This window comes from Cervus elaphus, chromosome 8, assembly GCF_910594005.1.
Source record: "Cervus elaphus chromosome 8, mCerEla1.1, whole genome shotgun sequence".
Classification (NCBI taxonomy): domain Eukaryota; kingdom Metazoa; phylum Chordata; class Mammalia; order Artiodactyla; family Cervidae; genus Cervus; species Cervus elaphus.
The window spans coordinates 16649200-16664920 of record NC_057822.1 but is presented as its reverse complement, the minus strand read 5'-3'; the positions used below and the strand labels follow the sequence as shown (position 1 = coordinate 16664920).

General features: G+C 49.2%; 1 protein-coding gene across 4 annotated transcripts; it reads left to right on the top strand.

Moving 5' to 3' along the window:
• Positions 1-846: 846 nt before the first annotated feature.
• C8H2orf72 (chromosome 8 C2orf72 homolog) lies at positions 847-10487 on the top strand. 4 transcript variants are annotated; one of them, XM_043909714.1, is made up of 4 exons: positions 847-1534; positions 5194-5304; positions 7616-7651; positions 7797-7936. In XM_043909714.1, the coding sequence occupies exons 1-3, from the start codon at positions 931-933 to the stop codon at positions 7618-7620; spliced, it is 720 nt and encodes a 239-aa protein (XP_043765649.1). In that variant the 5' UTR covers positions 847-930; the 3' UTR covers positions 7621-7651; positions 7797-7936. The 4 variants fall into 4 exon arrangements, with proteins under 4 accessions (XP_043765649.1, XP_043765648.1, XP_043765647.1 ...); XM_043909713.1 differs by having other exon boundaries at positions 5191-5304; XM_043909712.1 differs by lacking the exon at positions 7616-7651 and having other exon boundaries at positions 7797-10487.
• Positions 10488-15721: the final 5234 nt, after the last annotated feature.

The following is a 15721-nucleotide window of genomic DNA, read 5'->3' as shown; positions in this document are numbered from 1 at the left end:
AGCTGACTTAGACCCTTAGAATGAAAGGAAATGCATTCCTACTGCTGACCTGGCCTGCTGACATTCTCTTGTCCTCCAGCCCATCCCGTCTCTAGCACACACATATATCAAAACAGCATCCCGTCCCCACAGACTTACTGCTCCACAGGGAGCAACACTATCTGCCTTTACTTCCAGGGTCCTGCAGGTCGTAGGATTTATTGAAACGATGAGCCCTCAAAAAGTTTTTGTTCAAGGCTGAAGGCCCAAAAAGTGAGTCAAGGACCGAAGTAACAGACCCCTGCTTCCCTTCTTTTCTCACCTCAACCCTCTTCTCTGGTGCCCCGCCCCCCCCCACACACACCCCCGCCCCAAATTCCAAAGCAGCAGTCAGGGACAGTCCCGCCTCCAAAATTTCCTGTCCCCACACCAGGAGAACTCCTCAGAAATATCTGCTCCAGGTCTCAGAGCAGTCTTGCTTGTGAAGATACATTTGTTCACATGATCATTTTCTGTCTTACTCCACCTTCGACTCCTGCGCACTTAGCAGAAGTGTGAGCGGCTCACTCGTGTCTGACTCTATGTGACCCCATGGACTGTAGCCCACGGGGCTCCTCTGTCCGTGGAATTCTCCAGGCAAGAGTCCTGGAGAGGGTGGCCATTCCCTTCTCCAGTGCACCTAGTAGGCGTTCAGTAAATGTTGGATCAAGGGCTCAGTTTCCCCTTCTCTGCCGCCGGGGGACCGCGGGAGGCGCCACCCTTAGAGGGCTGGCGGAGGAGAAAGCCCCCGCCCAGTTCCCGGCTGAAGCCGGGCGATCCTGCCCTCGGGCCGGGGGTCGGGCGAGGCGCAGCCCTGGAGGCGTGTCCTCCCGGCCCGGCGCCGCCGCCCCGAGAGGCGGGCAGCTGGTCCGGCAGGGCCGCAGCGGCCGCAGAGGTCGGGCGGCCGCGAGCATGGAGAGCGAGTTGGAGGCGCTGGCCGCCCGGCCCGAGAGCCCGGGCCAGCCGCCCTTCCAGGCGCTGGTGGAGGCGGCGGGCGGCCGCGGGCAGGTGCTACTGGTGGGCGAGCTATGGGAGCGCGAGCAGAGCCGCGCGCTCCTGTGGGACTTCGCCCGAGCAGTGTTCCCGCCCCAGCAAGCCGCGGGCAAGCCGGGCGGCGGGGCCGCCGAGGGCGCGGGACCCGGGGCGCCCGGGGTGCCGAAAAGGCACGCGACCGGGGCGCGCGCCATCCGCTCCCCGCTCGTCTTCGTGCTGTGCCGCGCGTCGTCGCTGGCCGCCCGGGGGCCGCGGCGCCACCTGCGGGAGATGCTGCGGGATGTGCGAGGCCGGCGGCGGGCCGGCGCGGCGCTGGTCGGGGTGCTGGTGGCCGAGGCGGAGCCGGAGGACGCGGGGGCCCCGGAGCTGCGGCTGCTGGAGGCGCTGCTGCGCACGGTGTTCGGCCGCCAGGCGGGAGGCCCGGTGCAGGCGGCCGCCTACCGCCCCGGCCACCCGGCTTCCAGCCTGGCGGTTCAGGCGGCCGCCTGCAGGGCCCTGCAAGCCGCCGGGCCCTGGCGCCCAGGTGAGGGGGGCGCGAGGCCCGCGGGGCGCGGGCGGGCGGCGGCTGGACACCGCATTGGGAGCTCTTTAGGCCAGCGCCCCACCACCCCCGCCTCGTGGTACCCCGAGGTAAACTGAGGTCGGGAGAGAGGCGGTGCCTAGCCCTAGGCCTCCCAACTAGGGCGGAGCGGGGCCCTGGGCAAGGGGCCGAGGCTGTCCCGGGAGGACCCTGAGTGCATGCGAAATACAGGGTCTTAGAAAAGCCCAAGGGACAAGCAGAAGGCAGGGGAGGTTGGTAGAGAGAGGGCTGGACGGCGCTGGGCAAAGATCTGGAAGTTTCCAGGAGGGGAAGGAGGGGGAGGAGACGGGAAAGCCTTGAGAAGCTCCAGTTTAAAGGTGAGAGGATCGCAGGACAGGGACCAGGGGGTTTCTGGTCTGGGAGCTTCTAGGACGCTCTCTGCTAGGGATGCAGAATGCGCTACGGATGCGATGGTGAAGCGCCGTGGGCTCAAAGGAACAAGGCAAGGAATAAATGCAGGGCACTAGGAAGTTGGGGGAAAAGGATGTGAGGGACTGAGGCACAGGCTTTCCCAGTCCTTCTTGACTGCCCACCGCGGTGTCTGCCTCTCTTCCCTCCCCACACTCCTAAGGAGAGCTGAAGGAAGTGGGGGTCTTTTCCCAGCCCCGGTGACTGCTGCCATCAGCAAAAGGGTGAGAATCTTCTCCATCCTGGTACACGAGGTCTTACAGAAGCTTTTCAGGGCCCCGAGATTAAAATACTGACGCTCAGTACAGCTGGACCTGGCAAAGCTAGGAAATGCCAGAGCGATCTTTGCACTTCTAGCATCCTTCTCCTACTCCTCTCTCCAGCACCTGCTGGCCTCCAAGCCTTCCGGCCTCTGCCAACCCTTCTTGCTACAGTTTCTTAAGATAGAGGCTGTATTCTGCCTCCCTGGGCATTCGTGTGTTAACCCAGCAACTGGCTGATGCCAGACTTAACAGGGGTGGGGATGGGTCTCCTTTTCCAGCAAGGAGACCTGGTACCCTTGATGTCACAGGCTTCGCTGCCAACTTGGCCAGCCTAGGTGAAGACCATCCCTTTCAGCTGTAGAGCCTGTCCTAACCTCCCCCACCCCTTCCCACATCTATTCTGTTGAGTCTGTGAGAAAGCCAGCTAAATTTGAAACTCAGTGTGTAGCATCCTGAAAGACCTGCCCAGCATCCTGAAAGACATGAAGAATGTCCCGAGGTGGATTGTCATTCAGATTGTTGCTGCCAGCACCTTTACTGACCTGGCCCCATGGGGAAATTTTTCTGTTCCTTAGTGAATTTGTGCCTAGAAAATTATCTGAGCCCTTAGTTTCTTAGCGATCTACTATTCCCAGGGAACAACTTTTTAATTCCCCAGAGCCAAGCTTGCTCTGGCCTCCACTTTTTTTTTTACATTGCAGTTTTATGAAAAGCGTTTTCTTCCATCCTCCTTTTCCTCTCACCATTCAGAAGTGGACTTCCTCCTCCAGAAAGCCTTCCCTGACCCATTCCCATTTGCAAGTTCACAAATGAAACCCCAGAACCCGCTTCTGCTCTCCAAGCTCTTACCACAGTGGTTTTGTCACTTTCCCTTGTGAGTTTCATCACCACTGTATTCCCATTTCCTGACACCCTGCTTGGCACACAGAATCCTTGGCTCCTTTTAAACCAGAACACTTAAAATCTTTTAACAGTTTGCGAGAGAATCATTCTCTTATTGCATTAAAGTCAATTATACTTTCATCAAAACATATTGAACATGAAACCTTTCATTAATGACTGAAGGTCATGGGTGTAATTATAACTCATTGTCCAGAAATTCCTTTCAGGCTTTTGCCATAGGCACAGCTGCTAAGGTTTTGCTAGTGATAGCAAAGTTTTCCAGTCTCTTCCCTCACTGTCTGGTGGCTATTCTTAGACTTTTAGGCTACCTGCCTCTTGCTAGTGCTTGTTTAGTCTGTGTATGCTTAATACAGCTGTCTTTTGGTTGCAAAACTAAGGACCCAATCTTATTAAATTGGGTACAAATTAAGAGTATATGGGCCCCACAGAAAGAGTTATAAATAAGGATTTTCTGTTTTGGCTCTCTGGAGTCCTTTTTTAAAACTTCGTTCCAGTTGACCTGATTCCAGATGGTTAGGGATCCCCAGATAACTGAGGTGGTACTATAATAAGGAAACTCGAATCAACATGTAATTATTTTGTGTGTGATTATCAAAAAAGATTAATTCTGTTCCTATTAAGAAATAGTTTGATGGCTTTTTCAAGAATAGTTAAATGGCCATCATTTAAAAATACAAATAATAAATGTTGAAGAGGGTTTGCAGAAATGGGAACCGCTCGCTACACTGTTGGTAGGAATGTAAAGTGGAGCAGCCACGATGGAAAACAGCATGGAGGTTCCTCAAAAAACCAAAAATAGAGTCACCACGTGATCCGGCAGCCCCACTCCTGGTCATATATCCAAAGAAAGCCATAATTCAAAAAGGTCCATACACCCCTATGTTCACAGCAGCACTGTTTACAATAGCCAAAACATGGAGACAACGTACGTGTCCACTGACAGATGGATGGATAGAGAAGATGTGAGATATATATAGAAAATGAAATATTACTCAGCCATAACAAAGAATGAAATAATGTCATTTATATATATATAATGAAATACTACTCAGCCATAACAAAGAATGAAATAATGTCATTTATATATATAATGAAATATTACTCAGCCATAACAAAGAATGAAATAATGTCATTTATATAATGAAATATTACTCAGCCATAACAAAGAATGAAATAATGTCATTTATATATATATAATGAAATATTACTCAGTCATAACAAAGAATAAAATAAAAAATGCAGCAACATGGACAGACTTAGAGATTATCTTACTGAGCGAATGAAGTAAGTCAGAAAGAGAAATACAAATATCATATGATATCACTTATATGTGGAATTTAAAATATGACACAAAAGAGCATATCTATAAAACAAGACTTGCAGAGATAGAGAACAGACTTGTGGCTGCCAAGGAGGAGGGGTCATAGGGAAGGAAAGGATTGAGAGCTTGGGATTAGCAGATGCAAACTAGTATATAAAGGAGGGATAAACAGCAAAGTCCTACTGTATAGCACTGGGAGCTATATTCAATATCCTTTGATAAACAGAAATGGAAAAGAATATATTTTTTAAATGTCTGTATGTGTATAACTCAGTCACTTTGTGGCACAGCAGAAATTAGCACAACATTGTAAATCAACTATACTTCAATAAAATTTTAAAGACTTATTTGAACTAAAAAATCGAGGGAGGAGGTTTATGCCTCCTTAAATTTTTTCTTTGGTGCTATATAATTGTAATTAACTTCACGTCATTTTTGTTAGTTTCTCCAATATGGTACCTACATAGGGTCTCTGTGAAAATGAAATGAAGTAATATCAATATATATAAAAACAATTGGGTTTTTTTTTGTTGTTGTTAAGTTCAAAAACCCTACCCCCTTTTGCAAATTAGAATCTTTTTTTTTTTAGTTAGTTGAAACTAGGACAGTTGACAGCTGAAACTTTGGTTGCTGAACTGAAAATTCTCTCAGTTGCATCAAGAATCATCTGACCCACGGCCTCTGAGACTTTGTGTTCTTTCTAGCAGAAGGAGCCTGGGAGAGACCAGGCCTTCCACCCCTGCTGGCGTGCTTTTCCTGGGGTCCCTGGAGCCGGCGGAAGGACCCAGATACCAGCTCCCGCAGTGGTCCAGCTCAGGGTGAGTGTGTCGCCTTCCTGGCATCCTGAACCCTGAGAAGGGGCTCGGGGTTACAGTCAGGTGCTCACAGGGACCGGAGGGATGGAGTGGACCAACATCCATGAAGCGGGAGGGGGGAGGGGGGGTTGTGTAGGGGGATGGGGTGGGGTGGAGTCTCCACCTAAGGAAGGCCGTTTGGGCCGGGCCGTAAGGCAGATGTCAGACTTGCCAGATGGGGCACCTGGAGCCAAAAGCATTGTTCCCTGCCTTGCCCCACCCCCGCACCCCTGCCCCCCACCAACCAAGGATCCTGGGAGGTTCCTCAGAGCAAGTGACTTTTGAGCTAAGGGTTGGGGGATTTTCTTAGCCGGAAACGGGAAAGCTTTGGAGAGGGAGCACCATGAACCAAGGCTTGACAGCGTGATGTCAAGCTCAGAAAAGGGACCCCTGCCCAGAGGGCCCGGCGGGTGGGGGGAGGGGTGAGATAAATGCATAAGAGGATGGGTGAGGGTCGAGGTTGAAGAAGAGAGACAGAACCCTGGACCCAGGTCTCTGAGGAATTGGGTACCACTGGCGACTTCTGAGCAAAGGCGTGCAGATGTGGGTGTTAAAGAGGTGGCTGGGCTGCAGGGGCAGGGAGGGACCAGAGGCAGAGCCCAGCTAAGAGGGACCTGCATGCTGCTGCGGCGCTGGGGCCCCTGCCTCGCAGGCTGTCACCTCCCAGAGGCCCTGAAATTGCCTCCTCGCCCAGGCTCTGTCACTCATGGCGGCTGTTCCTTCCATCAGCAAGAGAATCTCCAGCCTCCTGTAACATAATGTAATCACAGGAGGGACAACCCATCACCTTTGGCACAAAGGGAAATCAATGGCCTGACTATCTCATCATATTCACAGGTCCCACCCACACACAAAGGAGGGGATTATGCAGGATAAGTGCCCCAAGGAGTGGGAAACTTGCTGTCTTAGAATTCTGCCCACACAATCTGAAAGCCTAAAAAATACAAAAGGAGAAACACAAATATTAAAAAGTCATTCGTTTAATTCCCTCTCTCAAAGGTAACTATAATTTGGATAGACTACTCTGTCTGTTTCCCTAGCTACCTATTTATAGCACCTTGTACTATTTACATTTTAATAAATTTACTTCTATATTATAGATAAATCATCTGCAAAATGCATCACATATTTAAAATATTTAATTACAAAAATGTTAACTTCAATCTCTGCATCATTTTGGATGTATCTTGAAACTAAAGGGAAAGAAAGTGAAGGAATCATAAACAACTTTATGTAAGTCTTTGATCACTTTCTTCTGTAGCATAGAACAGATTGTTTAGTCTCAGAAGTAGAAGTGAATATATTAAGATGCAAATTGCATGTACAGACCATATGTATACATTTATAATGTAGATCATAAATAGTAGATTATACATACATACATATACTGTTTGAGAGTCTGCTTTCTTCATCAATAACATAGTGTGACTGTGCAATATTCCACAGCAACAATTACATGTCAGCATCTTTCATCTTCTTTTTTCTTTGAGGTAATCATAGATTCACACACAGTTGGAAGAGACCATGTGAAGAGTTTCTATGTACATCTTGCCCAGTTTTCCCCTATGGTAACTTCTTGAAAAACAATAGGATAATATGGACAACCTGGATATGGACACTGAAACAATCCACAGGCCTTATTCAGATCTCCCTAATTCTACTTGCGTTTGTGCATGTGTTTAGTCTTAGGGAATTTTATACATCATTTTTAATGCCTGAATCCCATCATATGACTGAGTAAGCGATAGTTTACTCAGCCAATCCCTTTGTCAGACGTCATATCAATTAGGGTGCTCTCAGCTCCGGGTGAAGAAACCATGATGCAAACTAGTATCAACAGCCAGGGAATTCATTATCTCACCTAAAAGACAGTCTAGAGATGGAATCAGCTTCAGGGCTCATTGATTCAGGGGCCCAGCGACCCCATCAAGGACCTAGGCTCTTTCCTTGTCTCTGCCGGGCTCTCCGTGCTGTTTCATCTGTAGGCTGGTAGCAAGATGGCTGGAGCAGTTCGACCACTGCTGGTGCTATGCTGCTGCTAAGTCGCTTTAGTCGTGTCCGACTCTTTGCAACCCCTGGACTGTAACCTGCCAGGCTCCTCTCTCTATGGGATTCTCCAGGCTAGAATACTGGAATGGGTTGCCATGCCCTCCTCCAGGAGATCTTCCTGACCCAGGGATTGAGCTCAGTCTCCTGTCTCCTGCCCTGCAGGCAGATTCTTGACTGCTGAGCCACCACCACTGGGAATTCTAATTATTCCTAATTATTTCCTTAGGATAAAATCCTAGAAGTGGAATTGCTGGGTCAAAGGGTATGTACCTTTTTAAGGTTTTTGCTACGTATTTTGTTGGGTTTTTAAAGTAGATAGTTACTGGGGCCGACTTCGCTTTCATTCCCAGCGTACCCACTCAGAAACTTGGTCCTCTCACTGGGTGATTCCTTCTCTTGTGTTCCAGGTGACCTCCAGGACTCTGAGGAGGAGCTGGTACTGATGGCAGTATATCCCAATGGAGATTGCGAGGACCCCGGAAAGGGGTCAAAACCCTGTGACAGAGTTGTCTCTGCTCCCACTGAGCCCGCCGGAGACTTGAGATGAAGGCTGGACCCTGGCTGCCCCAGCTCTAACCTGCAAACTTGGAGCTGGCTCTTCTCACTGAGTCGCCCTGCCTCCATGTTGACCTTGGGATGCTGGTAACTACAAGGCCCCACCTTCCAGAGGCTGTTGTATTGACATGTTACCAGCCAGGCAGTGAGACTTACGAAGCTAAGTAGGACCTAGGAAAATGTATCCTCTGGGAACCTGCCCCCCACCTCGCATCTGCTCATTCACTGGTCACAGTGGGGTTATTATTTCTTTCTGTGCCTCGGTTTCTCTATGCCATTGAGACAGCTATGGGCTTTGAGGTCCTGAGGTGCTGTGGCATCCTGTCATTGTTTGCATGAGCATCCATCATTTTGAGAGCAGCTGGACCAGAAATCATCAGACCTGTGAGAGGAGCCCTGGACCTGTCACTCAACCTTTGGGGCTTCTAGTTCTCAAACACGTAGGAGCGCTACCAACCCAGTGACTCTCAACCAGGGGCCAGGTTACCCCTCCAGGCAGCACTGGAAATTGTATTGTGTGTGTGTGTGTGTGTACTGGGAGCATCACTGCGACTATGGGGCACCCCTGGAATTTAGTGGGCACCTCACAGTGTACGGGACAATCTCCAATGGTGCAAAATTGTTCCATTAAAAATGCCGATCGTGGCAACTTTGAGAAACGCTAGGTGAGACTATCTCCTCCCAATTAAATTCTAGGAAGAGTCCCCAGAGCAGAGAGAATTGGGTTTCCCAGGGCTTTGGCTCCCAGAGCAAGCCAGAATAAAGACGCACTGCCACCCTGGGGGGCCTCTGGGGCCAGAGCCAAGATGGTCCATGTGCTACAGGCCCAGAGCGTAAGTAGTTTTGCGCATCTTTCTTCTCCACGTTGACATTGACTTTCTGTGCCAAGTTCTTTGAGAATAAAGATGCTGGGAACTGACCATGTCACCAAACAGAAGGAAAGTTAGGGGTAGGAATTACAAGAGCATAGGATTTGTTTTGGATCTCAGATTCGGTCCTAACACAAGATCAAAGCTGATGAAGCCCAGAGGTGCCAAGTTCCAGAATCCTTTTTTCTCTGCTTATGAGTCCATCAGAGTCAATGATGTTCCCTTAAAAGTCAGGAAGACCATCTGTGTTTACTCAGAGAGGGAACTCTGTATTACCTCCCTTGTCCCCTCACCTGCCCCTGGGGAAATCCAGTCTTTAGAATGGCAAGGAGAGCTCTGATTTTCCCAAGTAGAGAGCACTATCTGTGGGAAGCAGCTAAATGCATTCATTCATGCATGATTCATTCAGCAGACATGCAGTTGTGACTGCTATTTGCCCAGCACTCTGCAAGATGCTGCATAACTTGTGTTAGTTATTTCAGCTCTTGCTATGATGGCAAACAAACATGGAATGGGAAACCTGCGGCCCAGGAGCTCTTTGATGTTAAGGAAGAGGCCTTTCTGCTCCAGGCCTCCTGTTTATTCTAACAGGGAGCCTAATCCATATCGGACTTCACAAGTGACACTAACGGTAAAGACTCCACCTGCCAATGCAGAAGAGGCAGTTTCGATCCCTGGGTCAGGAAGATCCCCTGGAGGAGGGCACGACAACCCACTCCTGTATTCTTGCCTGGAAAAAGTCCAGAGGGTCAAAAAGAGTTGGACATGACTGAGCATACACACACAATCCATTTCAGTGTGAGGGCAGGTAGGATGACGGGAAGGACCCAGCTGACTTCCCCACACAAGAATGGATCAGTGAACTGCTGTTGGTTTTGTTTTAAAACAAGGAGCCTCATTCCTTCAACCATGGCCACCTCCTGGGAAGAGAGGAAGTGGGAGAGGAGCCTACGTCCCCCTGTCACCCAAGTCCTCCAGCCGTGCAAGCTGTTCGCCTGCACCGCCCTGCAAGCTGGATCCAGAGTTGCAGGCAGACCAATTTCTACATCAGTATTATCTCGACTGGAGGCTAAGATTGCAGAGGCCTCTACGGTATTTAGCGGGGCCCAGAATGGTGTGTCTCAGTTAATCCGGAGGGAGTTCAGACCAGCGCAGTCAGCAGAGATGCTGAGACGGCGGCCACATTTATTGGTGCATTTGGGCAACAACAGGAGTGGCTGGTTCCAGTGCTGGTATTGGAACAGTCTTCGGCAGCCTCATCGTTAATTATGCCAGAAACCCTTTTCTGAAGCAACAGCTGTTCTCGTATGATATCCTGGAATTTTTTCTTTTTTTTGGCCAAACCACATGGCATGTGGGATCTTAGTTTCCAGACCAGGGATCGAACCCACACCCCCTGCACTGCAAGGCGGAGACTTTACCGCTGGACTGCCAGGGAAGTCCCTGATGATTGCTTTCTTGAATTTTGTTTGCCGTGTAACAGAAATTATTGCTTGAAATCTTGGCATTCGTATTAATTATGGATGTAATTCTGTATATCTTACTGTGACTCTGAAAACTGTAGTGCTGGTGTCAGGGAAATGTACATTATCTCCAAAGTCATTTCGTTAAAGATGAAAACTTTAAAAAATAAAAAGGAATTAAAATGGGAAGGCTGGTGATTTTGTTAATCTGTTCGTAATAATTTGAAGTTTTTTTTATTTGGTGGAGGGAGGGAGCTTTTTTAAGTTAGGAAATTGTCTAAGGCAGAAGTCACAAGACAGCAGCATCTGCTGTGTTTAAAAATCTTTTGTAGGGATTGCCCTGGTAGTCCAGTGATTAAGACTCCACCTTCTAATGTAGGGGATGTGGGTTTGATCCAAAGTAAGATAGCAACTGAACCCATGCACCGCAAAGAAGAGTCTGCCGCTACTGAGACCCACAAGTAAGTTTGCACACCTCTGGTGTGAAGGGTGGTTTGGTGGTGCTCAGTCGCTTCAGTCACGTCCGACCCTCTGCAACCCCATGGACCATAGCCCACCAGGCTCCTCTGTCCATGAGATTTCCCAGGCAAGAATACTGGAGTGGATGCCATTCCCTTCTCCAGGAGATCTTCCAGACCAAGGGATCAAACCCAGGTGTCCTCCATCTCCTGCATTGTAGGCGGATTCTTTACCGCTGAGTCACCGGGGAAGCCCAAAAAATCTTTCTTTACTGAGATTTGGGTTCTGCCTCCCAAATGTTAAATGGGACTGAGACCCACCTTTGCTTCCTTCAGGCAGGGTCTCCTCCCCTCCCCACTCCATGGTCCCTGCTTGGAAGGCCTGGCCCGCCTTCTCTGCCATCTCGAGAAATTGCTAAGACAAGCCCCATCCTTTCAGGAAGACAGTAGAGTTGGGTCCCAGAGGGATGCCCTTGATGGTGAGTCTCTTCTCTAAGGACCCTTCACAAGGCGCAAAGGTCGGGTTGGGCCTGTCGGAGGGGACAATTAGAACAACAGTACCAGGAGCCATCGGCGAGGGGCCTCCGTTCAGCTCCCAGTGTGGACTCTTGGGGGCCAGTCTTTCTAATATGGCAGTGGTTGTGCTACTTCTGACTTGAATCAAGAATTCCTAATAGCTAATAAAATCAACCCCTACCTCATTGATGTCTAGTCAAAAACAAAACGGATCTTCCCCTTTATTCTCATAAAATGTTTCTTGAAGGGACCCTTGAGAGCAGGGCATCTGGGTGAATGGCTGGACCTCTGGAATCATCTGGCCTGAAAATCCCCCAGTCCTGGCCTGGGTGACATGTCCACGACCACATTGGTTGGGATTGGAAAACCGGCAGCTGGAAAGTATTAGTAAATATTTTAAAAGAGACTGCTTTTTTTTTTTAAAGATAGCATTTAGCTTGGTATTTATTAGGGTGTGTGTCTGCACACGCGAATATTAACAGGCCAGACAGCCTAACGGAGTCTCAGAGAACCCTTTATACTACGTGCGTCACGGTTTCCTCTCAAAGCATTTGTCTACAAGAGGACTCTGCACAGGGGTCCCTTGGTGATCAAACCACAGGCTTAAGGCAAAGTTGCAAAGGGGCCAGGGGCTGAGGCCCCCAAACCTGTAGTCTAAACAAGCCTGTCTCACCCAGGACAGACCACCTAGGACCCCACGTGCCTGGAGAAGGTTGACGGTGGCCACATTAACCTGAAAGCCATCCATACTGTAGCAGATCCCCACTGCAGGGCTGTTCCTGCGGTTAGGAGGCCGCACTTTGTCCTGTTTGGGAGGCAAACACAGCCCACACAGTGGAGGAAGCCAGTTATTTCAGAGGAAGCCGCTTATTTAGTACTCGAGTCCTGCATAACCCCCTTGTGACCCGGTTTTGTGTGTAAGTGGCTCAAGGATTGGGACAGAAGTGGAAGCTGCCCTGGGCAGCCTGCCACATGATTACGTGTGGAAAGTTCAGGGGGAAACAGGGTACAAGGCAGGAGTGATGCCCAGGATCCCACATGTATCCCTGAAGCCTTTGGTCCCTGGGCCGGAACCCTCCGGTTGCCTTCTATCTGGGGCTGCCTAATTGGAGCAGGGGCTTCACTAGTGGCTCCGTGGTAAAGAATCCGCCTGCATTGCAGGAGACGTGGGTTTGATCCCTGGGTTGGGAGCAGCCCCTGGAGAAGGGTGTGGCTACCCACTCCAGTACTCTTGCCTGGTGGATCCCATGGGCAGAGGAGCCTGGTGGGCTACAGTCCATGGGGTCGCAAAGAGTCAGACACGACTGAACGACTAACACACACATACAATGTGGAGCAGAGGCAGAGACTGAGCCAAGCTGTGGTTCACAGAGATCTCGGAATTCGACTCCGAGGGACCATGGTATGTGACTGACCGGGCACTGAGACCTCTGTGGGACCAGGGCTTTGACAAGAGCGTGAATCTTGTCTGGCTTCCTCCCTGAGCTGCCCAGTCCCAGCCAGGCCTCCTCCTGCAAGTACAGACCAGTGCATTTCCAAGACAGAAATTCAGATTTTAAGTCTTAAGTCATGCTTGTGACTGTTCTGCTCTGCATTTATTTGGAGTAATTAGGGGCTTAGCTTACTCCTTGTGACCAAGCTGTCATAACGAGTCCTGGTGGCAGAAACCAGGCCTTTGTCTTGTCACAGGAGTTCTTTCCTTCCTCACTGGTTGACAAGGTCTTCTCAGAGCAGGGTGTGGCCTCAGATCACTGCCCCAACCCCAGAAGTTCTCCAGTCTGACCACCCTGACCCTCCCCCGTCCCAGAGGCATTGCCCTCTCCAGAACTCCTAGCGGCCACGGCGGTCACTCCCAGCCCCTTAACCCCAGAGAGAGGCGGGTCTCGTGTTCAGCTTCTGTCCCCCGGTCTGGTCTGGTCTGCTGGTGCCACCACAAGGAGCAGCCATGACTATGAAGTAAGGCAAAGGGCCTGGCCCGAATCCAAGGCCAGAGGGACTGAGGCCTTTGGGTGAGTCTAGACCAGCTTGTCTCAGGAGAACCTACAGGCACATATGTAGCTTTAGCTTTTCTAGTAGCCATATTGTAAAAAAAGATAAAAAGAAACAGGGGAAATAATTTAAATAACATTTTATTTAGCTCAGTATGTCCAAAATAGTATCATTCCAACTGCAAATATTTTTTAATACATTTTAATGAGACATTTTGCGTCTTTGAAATCCCAGTGAGAATTTTACACTTCAGATATTAAGTTTTTATTCAAAATACTTAATCTATATTTAGATTTTATTAAATTTACAGTTGCAAAAATAGATTTACATCTTCAGATTGTTCCACCATACCCTTACAAATTGTCCAGTTGACGGAACTGGGTGTCCGTTTTTAAATTTCAATGGAAAAAAATTGCAATTTAATTTAAAATCAGTTCCTGGGTTGCACTAACCACATTTCAAGTGGCCACCTGGGGCTAGTAGCCATCGGATAGAACAGCCAGAGTGCAGGAGACCTCTCCTGAGGGTTCACTGTGACTCCTCCCACCCCTGGCCACTAGCCCAGAGCTGGCTCGTCATCTTAGACCTTTCATTCTCTCAGCCACCCTAGCCCCCACTCCAGACCCTATACCCCCCACGCCCTCCCCCCCAACCCCGCCGCAAGGGGACAGTGGCTTCCAGCATCAGCTTGTCCATGGCAGACTTTCAGTTGCCCAAGATAGGCGTTACCTTCCTAGACACTGTCCCTTGAGGAAAGAGACACTAATGTCTTCGATGGCTTCCAGGGTTCTCTCATGCTTTAGTCCATTCAGGCCAATTCCAGCCCCAGCCTGGCATTTCCCTCCAACGGAGCACCTACCCACTGGAGGCCCAAGTCCCCACCTGCATTCCCCGTTTCTGCTCCATGAATAAGTGCTTTCAGTCAAAAAGCATGTGGCCTGCGGGCTGTACGTGAAGCAACCAGTAGCCGCGTGACCAGTTTTTCTGCCCGCTGTTCTCTGCCAAGCCCTTGATGAGAGCACCTCCTGGCACTAGCCCGCCTGCCACGTAGGTGGACCCACCCCTTATATAGCAGAACTACTGTGCAACAGGAATCTGATCCCTGGTGTCCTGGGACCGGCAGCGGCATCTTATCACTTTGTACCTTATCACTCGGCAGCTCAGAAAGCGATCCCTGGCAGTCCAGTGATTAAAGACACAGGGCTGGAAAAGAGGGAGAAAGGAAAAAGGCAGAAAGAGAGAGGAAAGGAAGGAGAGAGGGAGAGAGACAGAGAAAGAAGGTAGGAGGGAGGGAGAAAGCATGAGGAAGGGAAGGAGAAAGACAGAGACAGGGACACAGAAAGAGACAGAGAGGCAGAGCCAGGGAAAGGACATGTGCACAGGCAGTCTTCTGAATATTTGCCTTTGCTTTCTGAGCTCATCACCTCTGTGGAGATCAAGACCACTCCCATGAAAAGTGGGTCTGACATGTACCCCAATGTTCATTGCAGCACTGTTTACAATAGCCAGGACATGGAAGCAACCTAGATGTCCACTGGCAGACGAATGGATAAGAAAGCTATGGTACATATACACAACGGAATATTACTCAGCCATTAAAAAGAATGCATTTGAATCAGTTCTAATGAGGTAGATGAAACTGGAGCCTATAATGTAGAGTGAAGTAAGTCAGAAAGAAAAACACCAATACAGTATATTAACACATATATATGGAATTTAGAAAGATGGTAACGATGACCCTATATGCGAGACAGCAAAAGAGACACAGATGTAAAGAACAGACTTTTGGACTCTATGGGGGAAGGCGAGGGTGGGATGATTTGAAAGAATAGCATTGAAACATGTATATTATTATATGTGAAATAGATCACCAGTCCAGGTTCCATGCATGAGACAGGGTGCTCAGGGCTGGTGCACTGGGATGACCCTGAGGGATGGGATGGGGAGGGAGGTGGGAGGGGGTTCAGGATTGGGAACACATGTACACGCATGGCTGATTCATGTCAGTGTATGGCAAAAACCACTACAATATTGTAAAGTAATTAGCCTCCAATTAAATAAATTTTTAAAAAAAGAAAATAAAAGAAAAGTGGGTCTGCCACCCTCACATCAGCCACCAGCACTTGTCTTTGGCAGCCCCAGGGGGCCACTTGAAATGTGGCTAGTGCAACCCAGGAACTGATTCTAAATTAAATTAAAATTTTATTTCATTGAAATTTAAATACCGACACTCAATTCAGTCATCGGGCAACGTTTAAGTATATGTGTCTAATACCTCTAAGCAGAGGAGCTGTCCCTTGAGTTCTGCCCCTGCCCTTGATTGGAATGGATGGTGTAGTTTGGTGTTGTTTGTTTGTTTTAAATCCCTGGCGGGAGAACAAAGATCCCGCATGCCGGGTGACAAGGCCAAAAATAAATAAGTAGATACAATTCGCTTAAAATACCTTTGTAAAAATCAATCAGTTAATCAATAATTTTTTTA

What these genes read in the sequence shown, in the direction of transcription:
- C8H2orf72 (XM_043909711.1), top strand. Translation starts at nt 931, where the DNA reads ATGGAGAGCGAGTTGGAGGCGCTGGCCGCCCGGCCCGAGAGCCCGGGC. An exon ending in CGCCGGGCCCTGGCGCCCAG is followed by an intron (nt 1,535 to 5,190) that starts GTGAGGGGGGCG and finishes TGTTCTTTCTAG; the next exon opens with CAGAAGGAGCCTGGGAGAGA. An exon ending in CCGCAGTGGTCCAGCTCAGG is followed by an intron (nt 5,305 to 7,796) that starts GTGAGTGTGTCG and finishes CTTGTGTTCCAG; the next exon opens with GTGACCTCCAGGACTCTGAG.